The sequence below is a fragment of the Ailuropoda melanoleuca genome, chromosome 13 (assembly GCF_002007445.2).
Source record: "Ailuropoda melanoleuca isolate Jingjing chromosome 13, ASM200744v2, whole genome shotgun sequence".
NCBI classification, from domain to species: Eukaryota; Metazoa; Chordata; class Mammalia; order Carnivora; family Ursidae; genus Ailuropoda; species Ailuropoda melanoleuca.
Genome location: NC_048230.1, coordinates 40,572,903 through 40,598,820, shown reverse-complemented (window position 1 = coordinate 40,598,820; position 25,918 = coordinate 40,572,903). Strand labels below are relative to the sequence as shown.

Genomic DNA, 25,918 nt, shown 5'->3' with positions numbered 1-25,918 from the left:
CTATCGAGTCAGGTCGCACCGTCCAAGAACATGAGAGCCAAAGAGCTCCTGTGGGAGCGACAAAAGCAAGCGGCGGAGAGATTCGTGAGGCTTCCCTGGGCAGGACAAACTTTATAGAGTTGCCCACCACCCTGCCCTCATCTGAGATGGCGGCTCCGGGGACGCTCTAGCCGGCGCCTCGCAGAGTTCCAGAGGGGGGCGGTGTCCTCGCCGCTGGCCCTGAGGTGGCTGATACGCTGGTCGCAGCGAACGTGGGTTCCGCCCCAGCTCTTGGCGGCCTCGGGTACGGGGACCGTGAGGGTCTCGGGCCTCTCCCCTCCCGTTCCTGGGGTCTCGGCGCCTTCCCTAGACGGACCCCCCCGCCTCGCGGCCGCCTCGGTCAGAGCCGCTCCGGGCGCCCGTCGGCCGTAACCGCGCCTCGGGCCGGACGATGCCCAAGAAGCTGCTGCTACTGCCCCCGCTCTCCGCGTCCTCGACCCTCCGCGCCCCGCGAGCCCGCCCCGCCGCCCGCCCGGCCATGAACGCCGCCCGCACCGGCTACCGAGTCTTCTCGGCCAACTCCACGGCCGCCTGCACCGAGCTGGCCAAGCGCATCACCGAGTAAGAGGGCGGGGGCGGGGTCCTGGCCGGGGGGCGTCCCGGCGCCCCTTCCCTCCGCGTCGCCCTGCACCCGGGCCGCGTCCTGCGGGTTCTGGGCCGGACCGACCCTTGCGGGTGGCCCTTCTCCAGCGAGGACGCGTTCGGCCGACTCTCTGACCTCTCCCCGCGCCGGGTTCCTTGCACCGCTCGTCCTCCCTCGCCCCACTCCCACTTCCCGAGTGGAGGGAAGGCTGCCGTCACCCCCGGAGGGAACGCCTGGACGGGGGGGGGGGGGNGGGGGGCTCTGGGTGCGGCTCCTTGTCCCACGGTGGGAGTTGACCTCGGAGACCGGTCGTCGCTACTCCCAGGTCTCCCCGGTGGGCCCGAGGCCCGCAGGTCCAGGAGCTGTGACACGCACGACCGGGCCTGGCGGCGCCAGGGGGCTACTACAGTTGGGGGGCGGCGGCACTGGGGGGGGGGCGGCTGCAGGGCCTTGCCGGCGGAAGGTGCAGGAGGCACTAACGAAGCAGAGGTGGAGGGGAGGGCCGTAGAACAAGGCAGCTTCAGGGGAACAGATTGGTCTCAGTTGGTGGAAATGGTAAGTCTAACCGTATTTCCTAAGTCGGCTTTCGATTCCATCATTTGAAGTAAAGTCTTTGCCTTTCCGTGTGTTTTTAACCCAAGGAAGCCTGTGATCTCAAGTGGCTTCTGGGGTCTGACAGCTTTGAGATGCCTTCCCAGTCTTGCCCCTTACTACCCTGTGGCACTGGGCAAGAGTACTTTGATTTTCCTGCATTTCATTGGTAAGATAAGGACAGTGCTATCTACTGTGCAGGAACATCGTGAACATGAACAAAATAATGTAGATAAAGCGTGTAACAGAGCAGAGGCTCACAGTGGCCCTCTGAAGAATACCTCCTTTCTAGTTGGCTCTGTTGGAGAGTCCCAGAGCTCTGATGTAAAGGAAGGGCCTTAGGAGCCCTTTCCAGATAAACTTGGGACAAATGTAAGATACAAAATGAATAGCTTGGTTTTTTTAACATTTAAAGTCTTTTTTTAAAAAAAGATTTTATTTGCTTATTTGACAGAGAGAGAGAGTGCACGAGCAGGGAGAGGGAGAAGCAGACTCCCGGCTGAGCGGAGAGCCTGGTGAGCAGGGCTCATCCCAGGACCCTGACATCATGACCTGAGGCAAAGGCAGCCGCTTAACTGACTGAGCCACCCAGGCGCCCCAAAGTCATTTTTGTATCTTAAACAATTAGAGTTCCTCTGGATTTTTCAGAGTTGATAAATAATTGGAAGTATCTGTTTCTAGATTCTAGCTGGAAATGTAGAAGAGAAAGTTTGGTCATATTTTCTTAGTAATACCTATGTTCTCTTCGGTTGGAGTTTTAAGTGAGATCAGAGGAGTAAATCCTTTTGCAATCTACTGCCTAGTTTCTGTTTCTAACCCCTGATAAATGTCTGGCTTTTGGAGGCCAACTAAAATGCTAACTTTAAATATAAAGCTCATATTTGTTTATTTTGGGTCAAATTTTTACCACAGTGACCTTGCTGAGGGAGGAGAGCACATTTAAAAGGTCAATGGTTTTGCTTTTTTAAATATTAGGTTCTTCCCTACCTTGTTCCAGAAATGTTTTAAATTACTGTAAATAATATTTGTAAATACTTCCTTTATCTGTTTCATATCTGGAGTTCCTGAGTAAGATTTTATTTTAAAAAAGGCCCTTACCACTAGGCAAATTTTGAAGGTTCCTGAGGTTATGATATTTTATTTCCATGATTGTTTTTGGATCTGCATTTCCAAGCAGGGACTTTCAGGCTTTTTTGGTTATGCACTTTAATCAATAAAAAAGTTAGGGGGTTCCATTCCCAGTTACACGTGTGTTAGAATTAACCTCTACTATCCTTCATCCAGCTTCAATTTAGCAGCTTTTTGTTAATCTTATTTCATTTACTTTAACCATCTCTCACCTCTTTTGGCTGTAGTTTTGTTTTTCTAAGTAAGCTTTATACCCACCACGGGGCTTGAACTCATGACCAGGAGATCAAGAGTTACATGCTGCACTGACTGAGCCAGCCAGGCACCCTAAGGAGTATTTTTTTAAATTATGGTAAAATATACATAACATAAAATGTACCATTTAACCATGTTTAAGTGTATAATTCAGTGGCATTAAGTACATCTATAGTGTTGTGTAACTGTCACCGGGATCCATTTCCAGAACTTTTTCATCACGCCGAACAGAAACTCCATATCCAACTAACTCCCCAATCCCTTCCCTCCCAGTGTCTGGTAATTTCTGTTCGACTTTCTGTGTCTGAATTTGCCTATTCTAAGTACCTCTTATAAGTGGAATCATGCAATATTTGTTTTTTTTGTGTCTGACTTATTTTATTTAGAATAATTTTTTCAGGGTTCGTATTATAGCATGTATCAGAATTTAATTCCTTTCTGAGGCTGAATAGTATTCCGTTGTAGGCCTGACTGGAATAAGTTTGTTTGTTTGTTTATATTGTGCACACTATTTGTTAATTGTTTATATATCAAGAGAAATATTTCATACCCTAGGATTCATGTTTCATAGTTGGGGAACACAGGTCAGTGGCAAACTTCCATGGAACGCAACCCAAAGAAGTTCTTTACGTTCTAACATCACTTTGCACTCCAAAAGACACTAGCCTTCTTTTGTTTGTTGTTATTGTTGTTGTTTTTAAGATTTTATTTATTTATTTGACAGAGAGACAGACACAGAGAAAGCACAAGCAGGGGGAGCAGCAGAGGGAGAGGGAGAAGCAGGCTCTCGCCTGAGCAGGGAACCTGATGCGGGGCTTGATCCCAGGACCCTAGGATCATGACCTGAGCTGAAGGCAGATGCTTAACCAGCTGAGCTATCCAGGTGCCCCAATACTAGCCTTCTTCATCTCAAAATCTACCATGGAATTGTGATTTCTGTAGAAATCTGCATGTCTCTTTTTTTGGTTCAGCCACAGCAGACTCAAGAGAAAGCTGCAACCCACTGGGGTACAAGAATGCTCAACAGTCTGAAATGGCAGATGCTTGGCCAGAAGGCCTTGCATCTGAGGTGCTGTCAAAGCCTCAGTGAAAGCCGCGGTAGTCCTCCATACGAGCCTCAAACCCCAAGTCCTTGCTCGCTGCTCCACTGGACACCTGGCTGGAGTATTTCTTTTTTTTTTTTTTTTTTTAAGATTTTTTTTATTTATTTGACAGAGATAGAGACAGCCAGCGAGAGAGGGAACACAAGCAGGGGGAGTGGGAGAGGAAGAAGCAGGCTCATAGCAGAGGAGCCTGATGTGGGGCTTGATGTGGGGCTTGATCCCACAACGCCGGGATCGCACCCTGAGCCGAAGGCAGATGCTTAACCACTGTGCCACTCAGGCGCCCCTGGAGTATTTCTAAACAGATTCCACTCATGAAAGTGGTAATGCTAGCTGATAACTAAAAAACCTACCACAGGGCTACCTGGCTGGCTCAGTCCCTGGATCATGCAGCGCTTGATCTCCAGGTCATGAGTTCAAGGCCCATGTTGGGTGTAGAGCTGACTTAAAAATAAAATCTTTAAAACAAAACAAAAATCTTTGATGCCGTTAATTCCTTAATATCATTTAGTATCAAGTCCTTGTTCATATTTCCCTCACTCTCTCAGAAAGGGCTTTTTATACTTGGTTTGTTCAGGATCCAAACAAGATTCACACTGCATTTGGTTAATGGCACTGAAGTCTATATGCTTCTGACCATTGAGGCCTTTACCTCTGGCTTGTGGTTTTGGAACTAGTGGTAATAACCACATGTTTGTTTGGGAATGATTTTGCAAGACTGTTATGATTCAGAAAACAGTGAACTAGACATGAAGCTTTGGCCACGGACCCCGGAAGAGCAGTGTGTCACAAAATGCTGGGCACTTGAAGCCGCTTGTGGCGCGGTAGCCGATACATAGTTCTTAACGCGTTAAACTTTCTGAACTTTCTGTTTTTTTTGGGAAAGAATGCTGGTCTAGTTGTTTGTTAAACATATACATATGAACTGGAGGGTTTTTTTTAAAAAGAACATTCTTAATTGCCTTTTTCCCCCCATAGGCGTCTTGGTGCTGAATTGGGGAAATCTGCGGTCTATCAAGAGACCAATGGAGGTGAGTTAAAATGGTTTCTTAAATATTTTTTGTTCTCTAACTATGTTTAGTCAGCAGACATGTTTTTAAAAGGCAGACATTACATGCAACACAGAAACATTTTTCTCTTTAACATCAGGTATAAGTCATTTCTCTCTACTTCCTCCAAGTCTTGATTTCTTTCTTTGTTCTCTTTCTTAGTCCCCTTCCCCTTTTCCCAAGATAATGCAAACGTCCTGTCATTTTACAATGAAAAAAGGAGAGATGTAGAGAATATGTTTTTTCTTCTATATTGGGTGACACTTGATAAATACCTTTTACATTTATCTGTCTCATTAGGTCCTCAGCTGGCTTCAAGAGCAGTCTGGTACCTGGTAGTAATGACTTATTGAAAAACCATCTTTGAGTTCTTTCATCTGCAAATTTTTCTCTCAAGTCTCTTGTAGACTCTCATCCTGGGTTGATAACCCATTTTTGCTGCCATCTGCATTTCTGTGGAAAATTGTAACATTAACGATAATGCTGGAAAGCACTTTGTTGATGGCCAGTGTCCTGGGAATGCTGCATCATCAGTCTCCCTAGTGGGGCCACGTACTTCCCATTAGAGTGCCCTGTGAAGACAACTTAATAGAAAATAATTTGGAGCTATTTTTGCAAAGTTGAAAGCCTAGGTTTATGATTCTGTGCTTCCTTTTTTCTTTCTGAGATACAACTATGATAAATTAGTAAGACAATGATGTCCAGGGATCTAAAAAAAACAAGGTATTTGAAAAGGGAAAGATAATTTAATGGATAGTTTAGTGGAAAGCACTTAAGCCCAGGAAGTTACACATTCCATGCGTGTTATAAGTCGCCCCCAGATATCCTTCAGCCAGCTTCCACACTTAGTAACTAGGTTTTTGGTTGTTTTTTTTTTCTTTCAAGTTTTCTTTCTTTCTTTCTTTTTTTTTTTTTAAAGATTTTATTTATTTATTTGATAGAGAGAGAGACAGCCAGCGAGAGAGGGAACACAGGCAGGGGGAGTGGGAGAGGAAGAAGCAGGCCCCCAGCAGAGGAGCCCGATGTGGGACTCGATCCCAGGACCCCGGGATCACGCTCTGAGCCAAAGGCAGACGCCTAACGACTGAGCCACCCAGGCGCCCCTCACGTTTTATTTTTTTTAAGTAATCTCTACACCCCATGTGAGGCTCGAACTCACGACCCCAAGATCAAGAGTCCCATGCTCCTCTGACTGAGCCAGCCAGGTATCCCCATACTTAGTAATTTTTACTTGGTGACGTTAGAAACTTTACTGCCAAGACAGGAGGTGTTGGTATTTAAAAACCTAACGGTGGGGGCACCTGGGTGGCTCAGGCAATCAGGTATCCACTCTTGATTTCTGCTCAGGTCATGATCTCAGGGGTGGTGAGATTTAGCCCCGACTCGTGTTCGGTGGGTGGGGTCTGCTTGAGATTCTCTCTCCCTCTCTCTCTGCCCCTCCCTCTGCTCGCTCACGAGCTCTCTCTCACTCAAATAAATCTTTAAAAACAAAAAACAAAACAAAAACCCTAAAGGTGAATGCAGATAGGTAGCTAGTCTATTTAGCAATAACAAACTTAATTTATTGTGATAGTTTGGGAATCTCCTGAAAATAAGCACTAGAGGAGAAGGTGGTTTAATGAAGACCTTTATCAGGACGCCTGGGTGACTCAGTCAGTTAAGCCTCCCGACTCTTGGTTTTGGCTCAGGTCATGATCTCAGGGTCCTGGGATTGAACCCTGCCTCTGGCTCCGTGCTCAGCTGGGGGTCTGCTTGAGATTCTCTCTCTTCTCTCCCTATCTAGACACATGCTCTCTCTCTAAAATAAATAAATAAATCTTTATTTTTAAAAAAAATGACCTTTTTCTCAATCCTTCCATCACTGCTCTAGGTCTCTTCTCCCCACACCCCCCAGCTGTTGCTGTAGCTTGCTAACAGGCCTTCCTACCTCCATTTTCAGTCTTCCTAGGTCATCCTACTCACCTCCGCCAGGGTGTTTCCAAAATGGAAATGTTTTTGACTTCCACTGCCGAAATCCTGCAGCCTTAGCATTCACACGGGCCCTCTGGGATCTGAACTCTGCCCACTCACTGCTTATCGTCCGTCCTGTCTTGCATGTGTGCTGTGACTCACGAATACGCCTTCAGTCTGACTGCTTTTCACACCTCCGATGCTGCCCTCTTCCGGCTTACTGTCCTTGCTTGTCGGGACTCCTTCAAAACCAACTAGGGCAGCCTCCTGCTACCACTGTCGTCCTTCGGTTTTCTTCACTCAGCAGCCAGAGATCACACCCCCTCCCATCCTTGATTCCTCCAGTGGCTCTCCTGTCACCCTTAGAATGAAGTCCAGACTCCTACATGGTCTGGCCCCTGCTGGCTACCTGACCTCTCTCCTCCTCATTCACTGCGCTTTCCGAGCAGGTAACTGGGTAGCCCCCCCGTGTGGCATGCTCTGCTCCCAATATCTCTTCATGTTCCATGCTCCCTTCCTCGTACACATTCCAGCTTGCAATGAGGCCGTTGTTCCCACCCCATTGTTTTCTCTCCTGGTCTTTTTCTTTTTTCTTTTTTTAAGATGTATTTATTTGAGAGAGAGAGAGAATGCGCAAGAGTGTGCACGAGTGGAGTGAGGGGCAAAAGGAGAGAATCCTCAAGCATATTCCACACCGAGCAGGAAGCCCAGTGCAGGGCTTGATCCCACGACCCATGAGATCACAACCTGAGCTGACACCAAGAGTCAGACGTTCAACCGACTGAGCCACCCAGGCACCCCTCTTTTTGTTTTTTTTTTTAAGTAGGCTGTGCGACCACCCAACGCAGGGCTTGAACTCTTGATCCTGAGATAAAGAGCTGCCTGCTCACCCGGCTGACCCAGGCAGGCGCCCCCATCTCCTGGTCTTTTTCTGGCACATTGGCCTGAAAGTCTGCCAGCCTTTGGCATTGAGTCGTCTCTCCTGAATCAGCCTTCATCCACTTGGTCCACATCCTCCCCTTTGGGACCCCAAGGACAGGGCCTGACACACAGGAGACCTCCGCATTTGTTGAAAGAAGGATGTTAACCTTTGACCTCTTTATTTGCTGTAGACTTTTCCCCAAGACTGTCATCTTTATTTTGGTGATGGATTTTATTTTTTGAACCTTGAGATTTTCTGTGGACCGGTTGGTATTACTTTTGCCTTTTGGTGTATTTTTGGTTTATTTCCCCTTTAGCTTCACGTTTGTTGCATACATACTTGTCATTCTGAGATCGACTGAGAATTTGTTTTGGTGCACTAGGTGAAGTGTTGGTTTAGATTAATCTCCACTCCCTCGAAATGCTGCCTAATTACTGTATCATGAAGTGCTTTTCTTAAACTATAGAACTTTTTTAATTTTTCAGAAACAAGAGTTGAAATAAAAGAATCTGTTCGTGGCCAAGATATTTTCATTATACAGACAATACCCAGGTAAGAGCTCTACTTAGTGTCCCTTTTCCTCTAAAAATCTTAGTGATGTAATTCACTTTGTTATCATGTGAACAACTGAGTTTTCTTTCACTATAAATGCGTTTGCATGTTAAACTGAATCCTTGCCAGAATCCAGTTGTAGGCTTTTGACATTCCTACCCTGCCTGTCACATTTGTACTATTGATCTTCCCCTCCAAGCTTAGATCACTCCAGGGGAAAAATACCTTCCTTTCCTCCAGACCCACTGAACTCAGTCCACCTCTGCTCCACTCTGCTAAAAAGCTTTTTGTCTTTAGATGATGCAGTGCATAACTGCTACTGATTTGTACCCATCAAGACAGGTTTTGCACTGTATGTATGCTTTTATTTATTTATTGTTATGTTCAGTTAGCCAGCATATAGCACATCATTAGCTTTTGATTGCACTGTATTTTTTTTGCACCGTGGCCCATTTCTAGCTGTTTGTATTGTAGATAGCATCTGCCACCGCTTCCCTTAGGGGAAATCCTAACCTACCTGAGGGTGACCTTCCACTCGGGATTATCTCCTCTCATCCCCTCCCAGGGAATGGGGTAGTTAGGCTATGTGTATCTATGAAAAATGCAGACCTTCATGCCTTGGTTAATGTAGGTTCCTGAGACTGTCAGTAATAAGAATGGCGCTGAACGCCGGCAGTGTGCGCCCGCTCTGCCCGCTCTCGATGTAGACCACATCGGGCTTGGAAGCTATCGTGAGCCTCAGGGACAATGTGGCTTGTAAGAGGTAGTGTATATGTGGGGAGCCTGGCTGGCGCGGTTGGAAGAGCGTGAAGCTCTTGATTGTGAGTTCATCCCCACTTTGGGCGTGGAGCCTACATAAAATTTAAATTATTAATTAATTAATTAAGAAAAATATGTATTTGCTTTTCCTTTCCTGGTGCTGAGCTCCTAAAATCCTTGGAATTTCCTAAGGGATAAGAGCAATAAAGGTGTCTTTTGTTATTTAACAACCCCTTTTCAGCCGCTGAGGTGGTTTTTGGAAAGCCCCTAGGTAACTGGGAGAAGGGGGCTCCACATGGGGGCTTGTTGCCAGGAACCAACCAGACCAACCAGCGGTTACAAGGGATGGAAAGTTCAGCCCCTCCCTCCCCCCCACCCCGGGCGGGGGTAAATCGGTCATCAGTAGCCTATACAGAGGTGCCTGCGGCGAAACCTGCACGCTTGTGCTCTTTGTCTGTGCTTAGCGGATCGGAGATCGGTAGGAAGATTCCAGGAAACGGAATTGCTGGGTGTAAGGATCCGTGCCTTTGTAGTATGGGTAGGTGCGGCGCCCTCTAGTCCTCCAGCAGTTTGGGTCTTGTGCTGGTTGCCTTCCGGTCATGGCATTCTTCTTGCCTCATGCTTTGTCTGATCCTACATCTTGGAAGTTAGGGGAAGTTAGACTCCTGAGGGTCTTGCCTGGGAGTAGAATGCGGGTAGTGAGGGTGCTGGGATTTCCCTTGAGGCCGCCCTCTGGTGTTGTGCTTATCACCCTGGCTTTTGTCCTTGGCATTGTCCTCACTCCTGTTGCTTTGCTGCCCGAGTAGCTCCGGGGGCCGGGCTCACCTTCTGAAACCACTCAGAGCTTGCAGCCTGTCTCTCGACCGCTGAGGTCAGGGTAAATTTTTGATTGTTGAGGGTGGAATTTAGTTATTTGGAAATGGCAAAAAGCCATTCTGAAGGAAGCGATTATGTTGCATGAGTGAAATGTGTGATACCCGAGGAGCTTCCAATTATACTGAGCAAGGGAAGGAAGTGAAATAGATAATGAAGCTTACCAAGTGTTTCTTGAAGGACAATTTCCCTGTTTATGTTACAAGCTCTAGTGTGTTGATGTAACGTAAGAAGGGTCACTAAAAGCACATGTATATTTGCGGCAGATGATTAATTCTTGGGGTTGGGGGTCGGGGAAATCCTACACCATCACCGTGTGGTTGGGACTTCCATCTATGGTGTTGGCCTGTCTTTGCTGTCCTGCGTAGTTCAATTGATGTATATAGACCATGTCTGTTTCCTTACATTTGTCTTTGTCTATCAAAAGTGATAGCGCTAATATGGTTTCTCTCATCTATGGAACATAAGAACTAGGAAGATCGGTAGAAGAAGAAAGGGATAAAGAAAGGGGGGGTAATCAGAGGGGGGAGTGAAGCATGGGAGACTATGGACTCTGAGAAACAAACTGAGGGCTTTGGAGGGGAGGGGGGTGGGGGAATGGGATAGGCTGGTGATGGGTAGTAAGGAGGGCACGCATCGTATTGTGCACTGGGTGTTATACGCAACTAATGAATCATCGAACTTTACATCAAAAACCAGGAATGTACTGTATGGTGACTAACATAATATAATAAAAATATTTTTAAAAAAATGACAGCGCAGTAAGGGTCGAATTTAATATAGGATGTCCTTATCTTAGGGGAAAGAAAAACAAGTCAGTTGGTAAACAATTAAGATTGTCCTGCTTAGATACAAAGGCTACAAGAACTAGCCAGCATGTACTTGGAACAGTCTTCAGGAACAGATGAACAAAGCAGAGGCTGCTGGCCAACTTCTCTTCACCCTGCTAGCCCACAGATTAACTGCCTGGTGTCCAGTTTGTCTAGTGTCCGGCGGTGAATGGAGAAAGCCAATATGACAAAGACTCTTTTGTCGCCTTCCTGACCAAAGGGGTGGGGTGTGGGAGGCTTTCCTTAGCCTTGGGCTGGAGGATGTTGAATCCCTTGGCATTGGTCATTAGGAAGAGGAAAAAGTAGAAAATGAAACCTCATGTGGCAGAAATTAGTAATTAATGGAAGGAAAGTTACACTGAAATCAAGGCCCTTCCGAAATCGTTCATCTTGTTACATAACATCTTACTATCTGGGCCCACCTTGCGGTGTGCTATCAAAACCTCATTGTAGCCTGTGGTTGTGTGTTACAAATGCTATCACAAAGCCAGCTAAAAGCCCACCACCTGGACAGATACTCTTCCAGAATCTATGAAATTAACTTCAACTCTAAATATATTGTTGCATTGAGACCTGACGTAAGAAACCACGGCCAATGGAGCTTTTATACTGCCACACACTGTCACACCAGTGGAAGGTTAAGAAAGCTCTGTATTTCTTTTTTTTTTTTAATACTTTATTTTTTTATTTGATGGAGAGAGAGAGAGAAAGAGCACAGTAGGCAGAGCAGCAGGCAAAGAAAGAGGAAGAAGCAGGCTCCACACTGAGCAGGGAGCCCGATGTGATGCAGGGTTTCTATCCCAGGACCCTGGGATCATGACCCAAGCCCAAGGCAGACGCCAACTGACTGAGCCACCCAGGCTCCCCGCTGATTGTATTTCTAACATCTTCAGACAGTCTGTATGCAGAAGAGGACTTTTGCTATAGTGTATATGATGCCCGGTGTTCAGTCCAGACATGGACTCCTGAGTTATTTACCCACTGTCCTCCAAGTACTGTGCAGCCTTCCAGCTTAACATTCAGGACCTACAAGGCATCATTTTAGGTGATGTGATGGGGGAAGGGACACACTCCCCTCTGTGGGATCAAGAATGAAAGTCTTTGGGAGGCAGAACATTGAGTTAGATGTGCTCCTTCTTGGGACACATGATTACTGCAGGGGTCCAGTGTGGGTCTCTGGCATTTTCTTCAGATGTGGTCAGCCTTGTTTGCCATTTTATCTCCACCACTTAACACAGTGCCTGATTCACATTGTTTAGTAAATATTTGTTGAATGTATGACTAGACTAAAATTGACCAGGCATAATGAACTCCCAGGTACCTAAGAGTGTTTGCTAAGTGTTTTGCCCTGATTTTACCAAAAGATTGTGTGTCCTCTAACCTTTTGATGCCAGACTTGAGACATTATTAATTTGAGAGTGTAAGGAGGAAAAATGCTCCAGTGTATTTCAGAGGAAGGAAACAACTGGAAAATAGTGTAACCTGTCAGCAGTCCGAAAGAAATGTCGTAGTTGTTTTGAAGTCAAGTCCTGAATCAATTCTATCTACCTCCTGGGAGAAATGCTTTTATGACAGAAGCCTGAATACTTACAGAAAATCCAAATTACAAAGGTGAGGTTGGGAGTTCCCTGAGTTGAATTTGGACATGGAAAACGCCATCAGAGGCCAAGGAGGTCTTTGCAGTGTCTCACTCCCAGGCGCGCTAAGGAGAGAGAGAAAAACAAACCGGAGGAGACCGGGAGGAAACGGTCTCTCTGTCCTTGAGGTTAAAAAGCAATCTCATGATGAGTATTTCACTTAACTACTTAAGCATTATGAAGTCTCTGCTGTGTTGATGGCAAGCTTTCCATTTTGCTGTAAATGAGGGCAGCATCACTGCTATGTATCGGACAATTCAAGAACTGACAGTGAGAGTCTGCCCCTCACGTAGGTAGACACCAAGACATGGGAAATGATCCTCTTTCTCAGGAAGTCAAGGGAGATACACTCCTGGCCCAAAAGAGGGGGTGTTTGAGAACTCTTGGATAATCCAAGGAGGAGGGGGAAGAGGCTAGAGAGGGAAGGTTGAGCATTGGAAGAGCATCCTGAAGGACGTCAAGACTCTCACCGTTTTCTTTCTTTTTCTTCGGAGGATAGGGGAGAGTAGTCTGAATTGGGTTATGAGGCCCCCGGGCAGGGTACCTCACTGCAGTCATTGAACTCACGTCACTGGCTGGGTGAATCTGTTCCAAGCTTGGGCTAAGGGGCCATCTGCCAGGCCCGTCCCTGAGGCGGGGTCCACTGCGTCTCCTCCCCAGTCTGCCCTCATGAGCGAAGAGCCGCATTCTCTGAAAACTCACCTCCTTGAAACTCAGGGAGGACCCTGTTAGAGCCACTTTTGGCTCTAGTCTCAGACCTTCGCAGGCGACATGGGGTAGAGTGACACAAAGCACTCAGCTCGTGGCCTCACTGATGAGCTTCCCTCCGCCCTACAGTTTTCGCCTTTTTTAAGGGCAGAGCCCACCTTAGGCTCAATCAGCCGTGGCAAAGGGTAGCAGTCCACATTCATTAACGCCGGAAGTAGCCTTTCCTTGGAAGATCTTCCAGATTCATATTTCTTTCTTTGTCTCTCTGGGTAATCTTTGTCGGGCATCTGTGTATCTTGAGAAAAAAGGGATGAGATTTTTGAAAACTGAGTCCCAAGACCCCTCCATCCTCCCCCTACCCTCTACCCCATGAAGAATAAAGAGAACAAATCCTTTCTGGTCCTGGCAGCTCAGGAGGAGGGCGGTGGGTTTCTCTTGGTATTCACAGAAAGAGAGGGCCTAGTGGGCTGGCCTGAGCCTACGTCCCGGCGACGGTGTCAGCGGGCGTTGGCTCGCCCGGGCCAGCGGCTGACGTCTGCTTCACGTGACACCCCAGTGACCGCGTCCCTGACAGAAGATCCAGGCAAAGATGTGCGTGGATAACCGGACTACGGATTTACATAACTGCGGATGAAAACCACAGCTCAAAAGAAGAGCTGATAAGCTTTCCCCTGGATTTGTGAGGTGCCGTCACCAGCTAGTGTGATGACAAAGGGTCCACGACGCCCATCTTGGCAGCGCAGGTTGAAATGCTGACGTTTTAATCTTTTTTTAGCGGTGAATAAATGAAACTAACCCCAATACACATTTCTGCTGTTTCAGGGATGTGAACACAGCTGTGATGGAGCTGCTGATCATGGCTTACGCACTGAAGACGGCCTGTGCCAGGAACATAATCGGAGTCATCCCGTACTTCCCCTACAGCAAGCAAAGCAAGATGAGGAAGAGGGGTTCCATCGTGTGCAAGCTCCTGGCGTCCATGCTGGCGAAAGCAGGTGAGTGTGGACACGGGCCCTGGGGTTCCCGCCCTGTCACTTAGGACTCTGCGCGTGAGATAAGTCCCTGCCTCAGAGAGCTCATTTGGGACCTCTGTTGAGTGTGGTTCACTAATCCCTTTCTTCCTGTTTCCTTTTGATAGTTCTGGTTAGGATATGTGAGCCAAGGTGTAAACTCTTACGTTTTCCTTTCCTCTTTGTCTTACTTGACAGTGATGTTGTCTCTTCTCTAATCCTGGACTTTGTCATCATTCTGTCCCATCTCATCTTCTCATGAAAACTTTAGCTGCGATCCTGGTGTCAGTCAGTATGGGATCTTTTGAGCCTCAGGTGTAGATTTATGTATGTATTTGCCTTGGTTATTAGCTAGATTCTATTGATGTACATAATATTAAAACTGGGTTTTTCTATTAAAAACTGCTTCTCCAGTTTATATAATCCTCCTTTTTCCCCTTCTCTGAATGTCTTTCTGTAGAGCAGCTCATTCTCATCGCTTTTATTCTGTGTTTTTGTAGCGGTAACATACTTTCTGGCCTATGAGTCAAATGTAATAACACTTGATAATAGTTGGGATTTTATTTGCCTGGCATGTTTACTTGAAAACTCTAATATATATTCAAGTCCTGAGAAACATGTGGATTCCATTCTCTCAAAATGTGCAGTGTTTGGGGAGGAACAGGTAGCACTGGTTCTTTGCTCTAGAAGGTTTGCAGTGACCTTTGTCCATTTACAATGTTTTTATATATGTACCTTTCTTTGTTCAGCACAACTGATTATAAGAGTATGTCTTTATTGTTCTATAAGAGTACTTCTTGACTCATTCTTTTATGACGTTTAGAAATTGTTCCAAACTCTTCGATATGGATTTTTCTTCTAATATGTGTATTACTTTGCTTTTGTGTTCTAATTTCTTCTGCTGCAGCCACAGGCCTTTAACATTTCTTCCTAGATTCTTTAATCAAGGCCTTACCATATTTTACACCCATTACTTCTTCAGTGTTTATTAATTCCATATTCATACTTTTGCTTCTGCCTGATTTTTCTTGATTTTCAGGACCAAGCTAGTCATGATAGTAGGGAGAGCACTTTTCTCTTGGCTGCAGCTCTCTGTCCATGTAGAGGGTTGTAGGCTCTTTTACATGAGGCTTGCCCACACTCTTTAGCTCATTAAGTGTTGTGAAGGTTACGGATAAAGTCTGCAGCTAGTGTGCTTGTTCACCGTACATCCCCTGCTTTCAGTCTTCGGTTAGGAAACAGGAGTGGGCGTCTAGTTTGTGTCCACTGTAGCCATTAACTTGTAGGGGTGAACTTTGTAATTTTTTGTTTTAAAATTTCAGGTTTAACTCACATTATCACTATGGATCTTCATCAAAAGGAAATACAAGGCTTTTTCAGCTTTCCCGTGGACAACCTTAGAGCCTCACCTTTCCTGCTTCAGTATATCCAGGAAGAAGTGAGGAGCCACCAGCAAACACCCCATTGTCCTCAAAAGAGACCCCATGTAGTTTTTCTCTGGTATCAGATTTCAATATTGAAAGGCACATCGGATGATCTTTCCCTTAAGTCTCAATGCCTGAGGCAGCCAGATAGGGTCAGCATGTAGGCCTGGAGGATCATATTTTTTTAAAGACATTAAGAATGGATTTCCTTCTAAGTATCTTTAGCAATTTGCTTGTGTTTTCTTAAGTGACGGTGTTAAGAAGTAATTTTTTGTCTTCTTGAGGTAGCAGTACTTTTGCAATGATGTTAATTGTTAAGTATTAAGTTTTAAACGTGTCCATGAAATTCTAGCGTTATTTGCTTGCTAGTATGGATCGTTGTTATGAGAGGAAAAAGTGTCATACCAGCACCCAGGTGTTACTTTGTGATAACTTCTCAGTATTTTCTTATTTTCCCTTCAAATCTAGATTCCAAATTACAGGAATGCAGTCATTGTGGCTAAGTCTCCTGATGCTGCCAAAAGGTAAGTAAGTTGGACATTCATAAAAATTCCTTTTGGGTGCTTCTCAAGTCAAAATGAGCTGTTTTGGATCTCAGGGTCTGTTGTCATGTGGCCTGGAAAAGCTCATTGGCTTCAGCTTCCCCCCACGTTATTGTCCTGTTCCCCACCAGGGCTTTATCGCTAGTCTCTAAACAATACAAGGCGGTCCCTGAATTACTTGGTTTTCCTGTGGGAGAAAAGGAAGTTCTTCCTTCAGGTTCTCAGGAAAAGGAAAACAGAGGGGTATGAGCGTTTTTCAGGCAGTGGTTTTTAAGAGACCTTTTTGAACCAAGTTCCATCTTCTGAAGATGAGTGTTAACAGTATTGGACAAAGGGTAGAACCGAAATCATCTAGAATGAGATGCTGGCCCACATCTCAACTCCTGTACCTCTTGAGGCATTTACATTCTGGTCTGGGCCTCATCTTCTAATTTGTCTAAATCATTTGCGTGTCCCTAGATGTTTGAATGATGTTTTCATTTGATGATTGATAGTGATGAGATAGCGACACTTGGGTTTTCTTCCCGTGAATTTCCCTGTTTCTCGGTGTCTTTCTCACAGGGCCCAGTCATATGCTGAGAGACTCCGTCTGGGGTTAGCTGTGATCCACGGAGAAGCTCAGTGTACGGAGCTAGACATGGATGACGGTCGCCATTCTCCCCCAATGGTCAAAAATGCTACCGTCCACCCGGGTCTGGAGTTGCCGTGTAAGATGAGCTCTGTTTTTATTTCACTTGTAAATCAAAGAAAGTTTTGAATAATATGAATGGCTAGGAGTTAATACGTATATGGATATATGCTATCTTGGGTGTTTTTGTTGTTGTTTTGGGTTTTTTTTTTTTTTTTAAGATCTTATTTATTTATTTGAGAGAGTGGGCGAGCGAGAGAGAGCGTGAGCAAGGGGAGGAACAGAGGGAGAGGGAGAAGCAGACTCCCCACTAAGCAGGGAGCCCAACTCGGGGCTCGATCCCAGGACTCCGGGATCATGACCTGAACCGAAGGCAGGCACTTAACCAACTGAGCCACCCGGGCACCCCTTGGTATTTTTTTAAAATTTATTTTATTTTGGGGCTCCCGGTTGGCTCAGTCGTTAAGCGTCTGCCTTCAGCTCAGGGCGTGATCCCAGGGTTTTAAAATTTCAGGAATCAAGCTCCGCATCACGCTCCCTGCTCTGCTGGGAGCTTGCGTCTTCCTCTCCCATTCCCCCTGGTTGTGTTTCCTCTCTCGCTGGCTGTCTCTCCGCCAAATAAATAAATAAAATCTTTTAAAAAATTTTATTTTTTTAAAGATTTTTATATTTAAGTAATCTCTACACCCAACATGGAGCTTGAATTTACAGCCCTGAGATCGAGAGTCACATGCCCTTCCAACTGAGCCAGCCGGGCGCCCCATCTTGGTATTTTTAGATAACTGAATGGTATTACGTTGATTTCCCCTTTTGTAAACGGAGATGGCGTTACATTCGCAGACTGTTTAAGGACAATTGAACTAATCTGGGTAGGACTTAGCATTCAGAGAGCATGAAATAATTTTAGCTTTAGTGAAAAAGTTGTAGGTGTGAAATCTTAAGCTTTTATATTTTGGTAAGTTGGGCGATAGTAACCATCAATTGTATACCAGGCTTTGGTGATCCAGGTAACTTTGAGCACTTTTTTTAGTAATACAACCCTTTGACCTGGTACCTTGCTAAGTTATTTTCTTATTTTTTTAAGGTTTTTTAAATTTATTTGAGAGAGAGAAAGNAAGGTTTTTTAAATTTATTTGAGAGAGAGAAAGAGCGAGAGAGAGAGGGAGAAAGAGTGTGAGCAAAGGAGCAGGGGGAGGGGCNTAAGGTTTTTTTTATTTATTTGAGAGAGAGAAAGAGCGAGAGAGAGAGGGAGAAAGAGTGTGAGCAAAGGAGCAGGGGGAGGGGCAGAAGGAGAAGCAGGCTCCCCACTGAGCAGGGATTCCGTGCCCCCCCCCTCCATGTGGGGCTCTATCCTGGGACTCTGGGATCATGACCCAAGCCGAAGGCAGATGCTTCACTGATGGAGCCCCCCAGGCGCCCCGTGACTAAGTTGTTCCTAATCCAGCAGTGTGGAGGCTGTTTATTTCCATGGAGTTTGAGTGGTGACAACTGGCATTCTATACTGGAAGATGCTTTTTAGAGGAAGGAGATTATTTCTTTTTAAAATCTGTATCTGTTTGCCATAACTCTGAATCATAGAGGTTAATAGGTTGGGAAAATACCAGAATGGTTATATACCTCAGACAGGTTACTTGAGATAGGCGCCTGGTCTAAGGTGTAAACATTCTGCCTTTTTACCCTACCAAATTTCCATCACTTCTTTTCGGAGTTTTTTTACAAGAGAAACAAGTCATGAACTTTTAATTTAAATTTTTGGTGTTGCAGCATTTTATTTTATTTGAGGATTTCATGATTAAAGTTCTTGAATAGGCAATATAGTCCCATATTTCAAAATTTAAAAAGTATGAAATTCTTTACAGTGAAAACCTTTCCTACCCCGCCTAAACTTTTCTCTCCCCGCCCACCCCCCAGCTACTCTGATCCCCAGTGTAGTTGGTTTCTTATATCCACTTAGAGGCTCTATGCATATGTAAGCAAATGACGTATTTCTCTTTCTCTCATTTTCACACAGCAGTAGTATATTAAACCACATTGTTCTACCCCTTCCTTTTCTCAGTCAAGAACTCCTTCGTCTTCAGTCTTTCAGATCTCTCAGTCTTCTACAGTTTCGTGAGTGTTCTGTTTTATGGATAGACAGTAATTTTCTCAGTCAGTCCCCCGTTGATGAGCATGTAGAGTTTTTCTGGTCTTTGACTGTAAAAAAGCGCCAATAGTGAAAGCATCTTTTGAGCCCTTGTTATGTGTCACGGGTCTTCTAAGCTCTGTAGCAGAACTTCAGACTTCGTCTTCACACAATCTTGTAGGTACTTGTGTTGTTCCTTATTCTGCCAGCAAGGCAACTGAGACACAGCCGGGAGCCGGGGAAGCCAGGGGAGCTGGGGTTTGGAATGAAGCTTTTTATTTTGAACAAATTGCTATCTTGGAGAAAAGTTGAAAGAATAATACAGAATTCCTCTCTACTCTTCAGAGGCCCCAGATTTAACATTTATATACAGAGTCTTTTCTTCTGAACCGTTTGAGATGAGTTGTAGACGTAATGTCCAGTATTCCTAAATGCTTCAGTAAATATTTTAAAAAACATACTCTCTTACATAACCACAGTGTAATTATCAGACTCAGGAAACTGACATTGTTACAATACTATTACCTAATCTGCAGACCTTATTCGTATTTTACCAGTTGTCCCACTGTGTCCTTCAGAGCAAAGGAAAATCGTTTCTTTCTGGCCCAGAACCCAGTAAAGATCACACATGGGACTCGGTTGACCTTTCTCTTTAGTCTCATTTAATCTGGAACGGATCCTCTGTTCTTGGTCTCTTACGACCTTGATACTTTTGAAGAGTACAGGCCAGTTGTTCTATAGAATAGCCCTTTATTGAGGCTTGTTTATTTCTTCATATTGGGTTGAATCAGTTATTACTGTGATTGTGATCAAGTGCTGCTGTTTCCAATTCCCCTTCTTCCCTCTTCATTCGTTCAGTTACGTCAGAATGGATTCATGGAGTCTTAATTTATTCAGAGTGTTCTAATCCGTTGCTGGTATTTATTGTAATGTTCACATTGTCTTAGACTTGGCCAAAGGGAGCCCCTTCAAGCTCCTCCTGTGTTCTTTTGACATGTTCCTATCATTTTTTGATACTTCCTTATTTCCTGGTCCAACTAGCTGTTCCATATTTATCTCGTACTTTCTTAGCCCTGGAATCAGTCATTCCAGCAAGCGGCCCCAGTTCCTTTAGTGGAAAGTGGTATTTACAGACCAAAATGTGGGCTTTGAAGTGTGCACTCAGTCACCACTCGTTACTCCCCGTGACTGACCTTGACTGACTTTCTTTCGTAAGTGACTCAGTGAATTTACAGGATAAAGACTAAGAAATAAAATAACTGGGTCCAAGGTTATTTTGGTAGATATTGCCAAATTATTGTAATATTTTCTGTGGTGGTGTACAGCAGTGTGTTCCCCCGTAGACGTGTCGGTGTGTTTACGTTACAACTTTGACAGTTGCTGTAGGATCATTCTCTGATTCCTTCTTACAGATTTGGCCAAGGAAATGCTTTTTAAAAATGCTAGTTTTGTGTAATTATATTTTCCAAATTAAATATGCTTTATGTTTATATATCAGCTAATGCTTCCACTATGGTTTAATAGTTTCCTTCATAGTAATGAGGATGAGGGCCACCTGGGGGGCTCATCGGTTAAGCATCTGCCTTCAGCCCAGGTCATGATCCCAGGGTCCTGGGATCGAGTCCCACGTCAGGTTCCCTGCTCAGCGGGGAGCCTGCTTCTCCCTCTCCCTCTGCCCCCCCTCCCTGCTTGTGCTTGTACATGCGTGCGTGCGCATGCGTGCTCTCTCTCTCTCTCAAATAAATAAATAAAATCCCCCAAAAATAGTAATGAGGTTGAAGAGGTGCCCGGGTGGCTCAGTCAGTTAAGTGACCGACTCTTAGTTTTGTCTCAGGTCATGATCTCAAGGTCGTGGGATCAAGCTCCCAGTTGGTCTCCCAGCTCAGCACAGAGTCTGCTTGAGATTCTCTTTCCCTCTGCCCCTCCCCCTGCTTGCCCACATGCACACGTGCGCGCTCTCTCTCTTTCTCTCAAATAAAATAAATGAAATAGTGATGAGGATGAACATACTGGAGTGGCTAGGACAGGACCAACAGTATTCACTCTCGGAATCTTGGCCTTTTTTAGAAAGACAAGCTGTTTTATCTTCCTGGAACCCGTTCTTTCAGAGCAGCAGTGGGTCGCAACCAGGGTAGTTTCGCCCCACCCCTCTGAGGGTCTTCCACCATGTTCGAAGGCCACCCGGCGGGAGGGAGGGTGCCGCTGGCATCTTGTGAGTAGACGCCAGAGAAGCTGCTGAATGTCCTTCCAGTGTAACAAAGAGTTACCTCGTCCAGAACGTCAGGAGAGCCGAAGTTGAGAAGCCCTGTTTCAGAGTCATTTATTGAAAGGGAAGTTGTATGACTATTTCTGTTCTATAAGATAAGATTCATTCCATCCTGATGGCAAGGGCATCTAATGAACTTGAAAGGATTACATGTCAGTGGTTCTCTAAACACTGCTCAGTGCTTGCCACATGGTGAAAATTAAGAGTTTGGATCGCAAAAAGGAGAGAGTCTCACCTTCTTCGGCTTGATTTTCCTGGCTTGTTAATTTTACAAATAAAGGTGTGGTTTTCACCACTAAAGTGAAAACAGACATTAGCTCCTTGAGCATCTATTAAATGTAAGTTTTGACTTGCTTGCATGTGGATAGCGTCATGAGCTTAAAAATAATTGCAGTTCCAGTCCTACCGGCGGCTTTATTTTATTCTCTCTTTTTAATGTCAGTCTTTTGATAAAGTTTGACCTTCCATTGAACTAAAAGCAGACCAAAATCAAAATGGATAAGGAATGAGTAATTCTTCTTGGTCCTTTCTTGCCCTGTATTCTAAGAGGGGAAGGTTTGGTTAATTCACTCTGGGGAGAGAGTGAAAGAGTGTGTAAAACTTAAGTATGGTTGTGAATGCAGCATTATTTTACGTGGAAAATGCCAACTTGAAAAGCAAACAATAATTTCCTACTTCCTTTAAGATTTGAGGTCATTTGATAAATTGACATTTTCACTATAGTAAGTTGATGTCGTTTGTGATTTCGGGCCGTAAGTAATGGTGCACAGTTCATTTTATTCTTTTTTTTTTTTTAAAGATTTTATTTATTTATTCAACAGAGATAGAGACAGCCAGCGAGAGAGGGAACACAAGCGGGGGAATGGGAGAGGAAGAAGCAGGCTCCCATCGGAGGAGCCTGATGTGGGGCTCGATCCCAGAACGCCGGGATCACGCCCTGAGCCGAAGGCAGACGCTTAACCGCTGTGCCACCCAGGCGCCCCTAATTCATTTTATTCTTAAACAGATTGGGTTTTGTTTGAGAAAATGAAGAAAGGGAATAGAATCTTAAACAGAGGTAGTTTTAGCACTCTTTATCACCAGTACATACCTGCTTCTACTGAAAAATGTGAATTTCTAGTGTTTTATTTGGGGGGCAACCTGTTAGAAAATTGGGGACTTTTTTCTTTTTAGCCTGTGAGGTACTATTCATTCCCTCGACCCTATTAATAAAGTCTGTTTCTGTTTTTTAGTAGCCACGAAATTGTACGTTTGGTTTTATCCATATCCTAAAACCCGTAGTGAGCAGAGAATGGACATACTGGGAGAGATGCTTTCTTTTTAAAAGCCTTTTAAGCCTCTATCCTAGCCATGCCTGTGGTTTTTCATGCCAAACTGATAGAAGCTTTTTGGGAGAAGCAGAGTTACAGAAAAGTCAACAGGAGCACCGTGACATGTTTTCCTCATCAAACTAGAGCTGAATTGTTATTGGTCTTTGTTGAGGGATACTGGCTTGCAGTCTTTTTCTCTTTTTACAAAGGGTAATGGTCAAGAAAAGGGACCACATCTCTTTGAGAAGTGGGTAGGTCAACACAGCCATCTACCCACATGGTTTAATTAATTAATTAAAAGATTTTATTTATTTGAAAGAGAGCACGAGCCAGGGGGGAAGGGGGCAGGGGGAGAGAGGGAGAAGCAGGCTCCTCGCTGAGCAGGACTTGGGGCTCGATCGCAGGACCCTGGAATCATGACCTGAGCCAAAGCCAGACGCTTAACTGACTGAGTCACCCAGGTGCCCCCCACATGGCTTAATTTAAGACAGAATTTAGGAAAGCCTTTTCTAATGTTGGTGGCTTATCTTCTCCCTCTTTTAGGTGATATTTACATGCAGAGCTGTTTGACCAAGTTAAAAAAAATTGCCCTTGTTTCTGGGATGGGAAACCAGGAAATGTTGATTGAGTAATAAAATTCTGTTCATCATCAAAGAGGCGGCCCTCCTTACTTTTTTTTTTTTTTTTTAAGATTTTATTTTTGGGGCACCTGGGTGTCTCAGTCGAATGTCTGCCTTCAGCTTGGGGCATGATCCCAGGGTTCTGGGATCAAGCCCCGCATCTGGCTCCCGGCTCAGCGGGGAGTCTGCTTCTCCCTCGGCCTGCTGCTCCCCCTGCTTGTGCCCGCTCTCTTTCTCTCTCTCTCTCTGACAAATAATAAATAAAATCTTAAAAAAATTTTTTTTAAATTTTTAAATAGTGTCTACACCCAACAGGGGGCTCTAACCTACAACCTGAGATCGAAAGTCGCTTGGTCCACTGACTGAGCCAGCCAGGCACCCCTCTTTTTACTTGTTAATGTGGCTTCTGGAAATGTAAAATTTTATGGTTCATCTGTTTCCAAACAGCACTGCTCTAGACAACCTGTTTCTGAGAGACTCCAGGTTCATTTAGGAGAATTTTCTTTTTCCCTTATTTATTGATTGATTGATTGATTGATGAGCAGCAAAGCAAGGTTTATTGAATGACAGTATAGTACAAAGCTCCTGAGGAGGGAGGGGACTGGTTGCCCTTTGTTTTTCCTTGTTTTTTGGTTTTTTAAAATAATTTTTTTCCACCACTTCCAGGAATGGGGTTGCAATTATGTTTATTTAGTGACACATGACTAACTGGGCTCTTGTGGTTTGTTTTGTTTTGCTAGTGATGATGGCCAAAGAGAAGCCACCGATAACTGTAGTCGGAGATGTTGGCGGGCGCATCGCAATCATAGTGGTACGGTCATGTGTTGTCCTTTGTGTGCACAGGTGACAGTGCTGGCTCTTTGTAGGTTGTCCACTTGGGGATTATATTTCTAGTAAAGATGATGGAGTTAAATGGATCCATCTATCCTTTTCTCACCTTTTCTCACCCAAACTCCTTTAGGACAAGAGGAAATTTTTATGTAGTTGAACATAATTTGGGATTATTATAACCTACAGATGTAAAAAGAGCACAGGATCTCCCGTAAGAAAATTCAACCCCCAGTAAATAACCTTTGTCTTGAGGGGTCTAGGTTCCATCAGAGTAGCTGACCTACTCAACCTTAGCTTTAGAGCCACGAGAGGAACTAAAGATGAGCGATTCCATTTTCACAAATGAGAGCGGGTGTCTCATTCTTCATACTTCAGCATGACCTGTTTGCTCCCAGCTCTAAATGCCTTTGCCGGGCCTGATTACAATGGCTTGCTTTATTTCTGTGTTCTTGTCCTCTCACATTGTCTTGAAAAAAAGTAAATGGGACACCAGCTATGTCTGATTAATCAGAAATGTGGAACAGGGAAACGAGTCTTGGCAGTCCGGAACTCTAGCTGTGCACGTCACGCGTGACCGTCAGGCTCTGCAGCTCTTTGTACCTACAGCCACACAAGGCAGAACTGTCCAGACAGTTCTGCTGCCACTGCCTGGTGTTCTTTCTTGGGCCCAGGCGGGGAGCTCTGATCTCCAGCTGGAGAGCCTCTGAAACGAAGTGCAGAGAAGAGCAGAGCGGTGTGTGTGTATAGAGATGGCAGGCAGCTCCTTACTGCTAACTCTGGTCTCTCCACAGGATGACATTATTGATGATGTGGAAAGTTTTGTTGCTGCTGCAGAGATCCTGAAAGAGAGAGGTGCTTACAAGATCTACGTCATGGCCACTCATGGTATCCTGTCTGCGGAGGCCCCCCGCCTCATCGAGGAGTCCTCCATTGACGAGGTCTGTCTGTGTTTAATGGGCCTAGAATTTGCTGCTCTCTTTTCTGTCAATAGTAAAATGACTCCATCAGTGTTGCCTCACCCCTCTCTAGAGGATCTCTGAAGTGGCCTTGGTGGCTAGCAGTGTGTTGGGACAGATGTATGAGTAGATGTCTGTGTTCATCTTTCAGCTTTAGGTACTTGGGGATGGTTTGTATTTCAGTACAGCTCGGTACTGTGGTAGCATTTCTGTCCAGACTGGGATTCTTGGGTTCTTCCAGCTCTTACCGTTTCTGCATAAGTAGACCATGACTTTCAGAGTCTTATGTTTTGAACCATGTAATCCTTTTCTTGTATAAAGTCAGTTAAGTTTAGTTTGTAAAAACTGTACTCGGTAGAATAAGGTTTCGTAGTTTGGAACTTGGGCTGTGGAAACTGAATGGGTGACAGACTTTTCTGGGTGACCACGTTGGGGACACATCAGTAACGGTGTTTATCTTCCGTTGCTGCAACGACTAGGTGGTGGTGACGAACACTGTCCCTCACGAGGTGCAGAAGCTGCAGTGTCCCAAGATAAAGACGGTGGATATCAGTCTGATTCTTTCTGAAGCGATTCGGAGAATCCACAATGGGGAGTCCATGGCATACCTTTTCCGAAACATCACTGTGGATGACTAGCCGTCACCATTGCCCTGACTGTGGAACTCCTGAGGAAAACGTGTGGAGAGCAGTGCCATCAACTTGTGTGCACAGTGTTTCCTCTCCAGGGAGGACTGGAAATAGCCTGAAGTCAGATAGTCTGTCTCACCACGTTGGGGAGGTAGTCAAGGGGAAGACAGAGCTGATAGATAAATGGCCTTAAATGTCTGCCATTGTCATCCTGTTCCTTAAACAAAAGTTAGACACTTTCCTAAAAAGAATCCCTAAATTTTGTTGATACTGAAAAGGAGTTAAAGGCAGATAATCTTACTCTTTGATATTTGGGTATTTCCACCACAGGGAGATGCGTGTCAGCGTTGAACTTGGTTAGGGAAGCTGAGTGCCCTGGTACTGTTTCCATTCTAATTGTCCTCTCCCCAGTCAGCCTCACGTAAGTCTTTTGTAGAAAACCCTATTTTTATCTTTGAGATGCTGCTGTAGCTACAGCCACTGAACAACAAAGCCTTTGTGGCATTGCCCCAGCGAGGAGGTCAGATTAGACAGTAGCATCCTACCTCTGGATACCCGCGTTGCTCTTCAATGGCAAATAAAAGAATTTGTTGTCTTGCAA

The 25,918-nt window shown here is 45.0% G+C and overlaps 1 protein-coding gene across 2 annotated transcripts; it reads left to right on the top strand.

Annotated features, from left to right (window-relative positions):
• On the top strand, window positions 1–25,918 carry PRPSAP1 (phosphoribosyl pyrophosphate synthetase associated protein 1). 2 transcript variants are annotated; one of them, XM_034640253.1, is made up of 10 exons: window positions 1–600; window positions 4,678–4,730; window positions 8,106–8,172; window positions 13,802–13,974; window positions 15,312–15,427; window positions 15,882–15,937; window positions 16,517–16,662; window positions 23,642–23,712; window positions 24,524–24,670; window positions 25,168–25,918. In XM_034640253.1, the coding sequence occupies exons 1-10, from the start codon at window positions 431–433 to the stop codon at window positions 25,324–25,326; spliced, it is 1,158 nt and encodes a 385-aa protein (XP_034496144.1). In that variant the 5' UTR covers window positions 1–430; the 3' UTR covers window positions 25,327–25,918. The 2 variants fall into 2 exon arrangements, with proteins under 2 accessions (XP_034496144.1, XP_034496145.1); XM_034640254.1 differs by lacking the exon at window positions 1–600 and adding an exon at window positions 1,085–1,177.

Coding starts and splice junctions, on each gene's coding strand:
- PRPSAP1 (XM_034640253.1), top strand. CDS start 431: ATGCCCAAGAAGCTGCTGCTACTGCCCCCGCTCTCCGCGTCCTCGACC. Junction 8,173..13,801: donor ATTATACAGACAATACCCAG/GTAAGAGCTCTA, acceptor CTGCTGTTTCAG/GGATGTGAACACAGCTGTGA. Junction 23,713..24,523: donor GGCGCATCGCAATCATAGTG/GTACGGTCATGT, acceptor GTCTCTCCACAG/GATGACATTATTGATGATGT.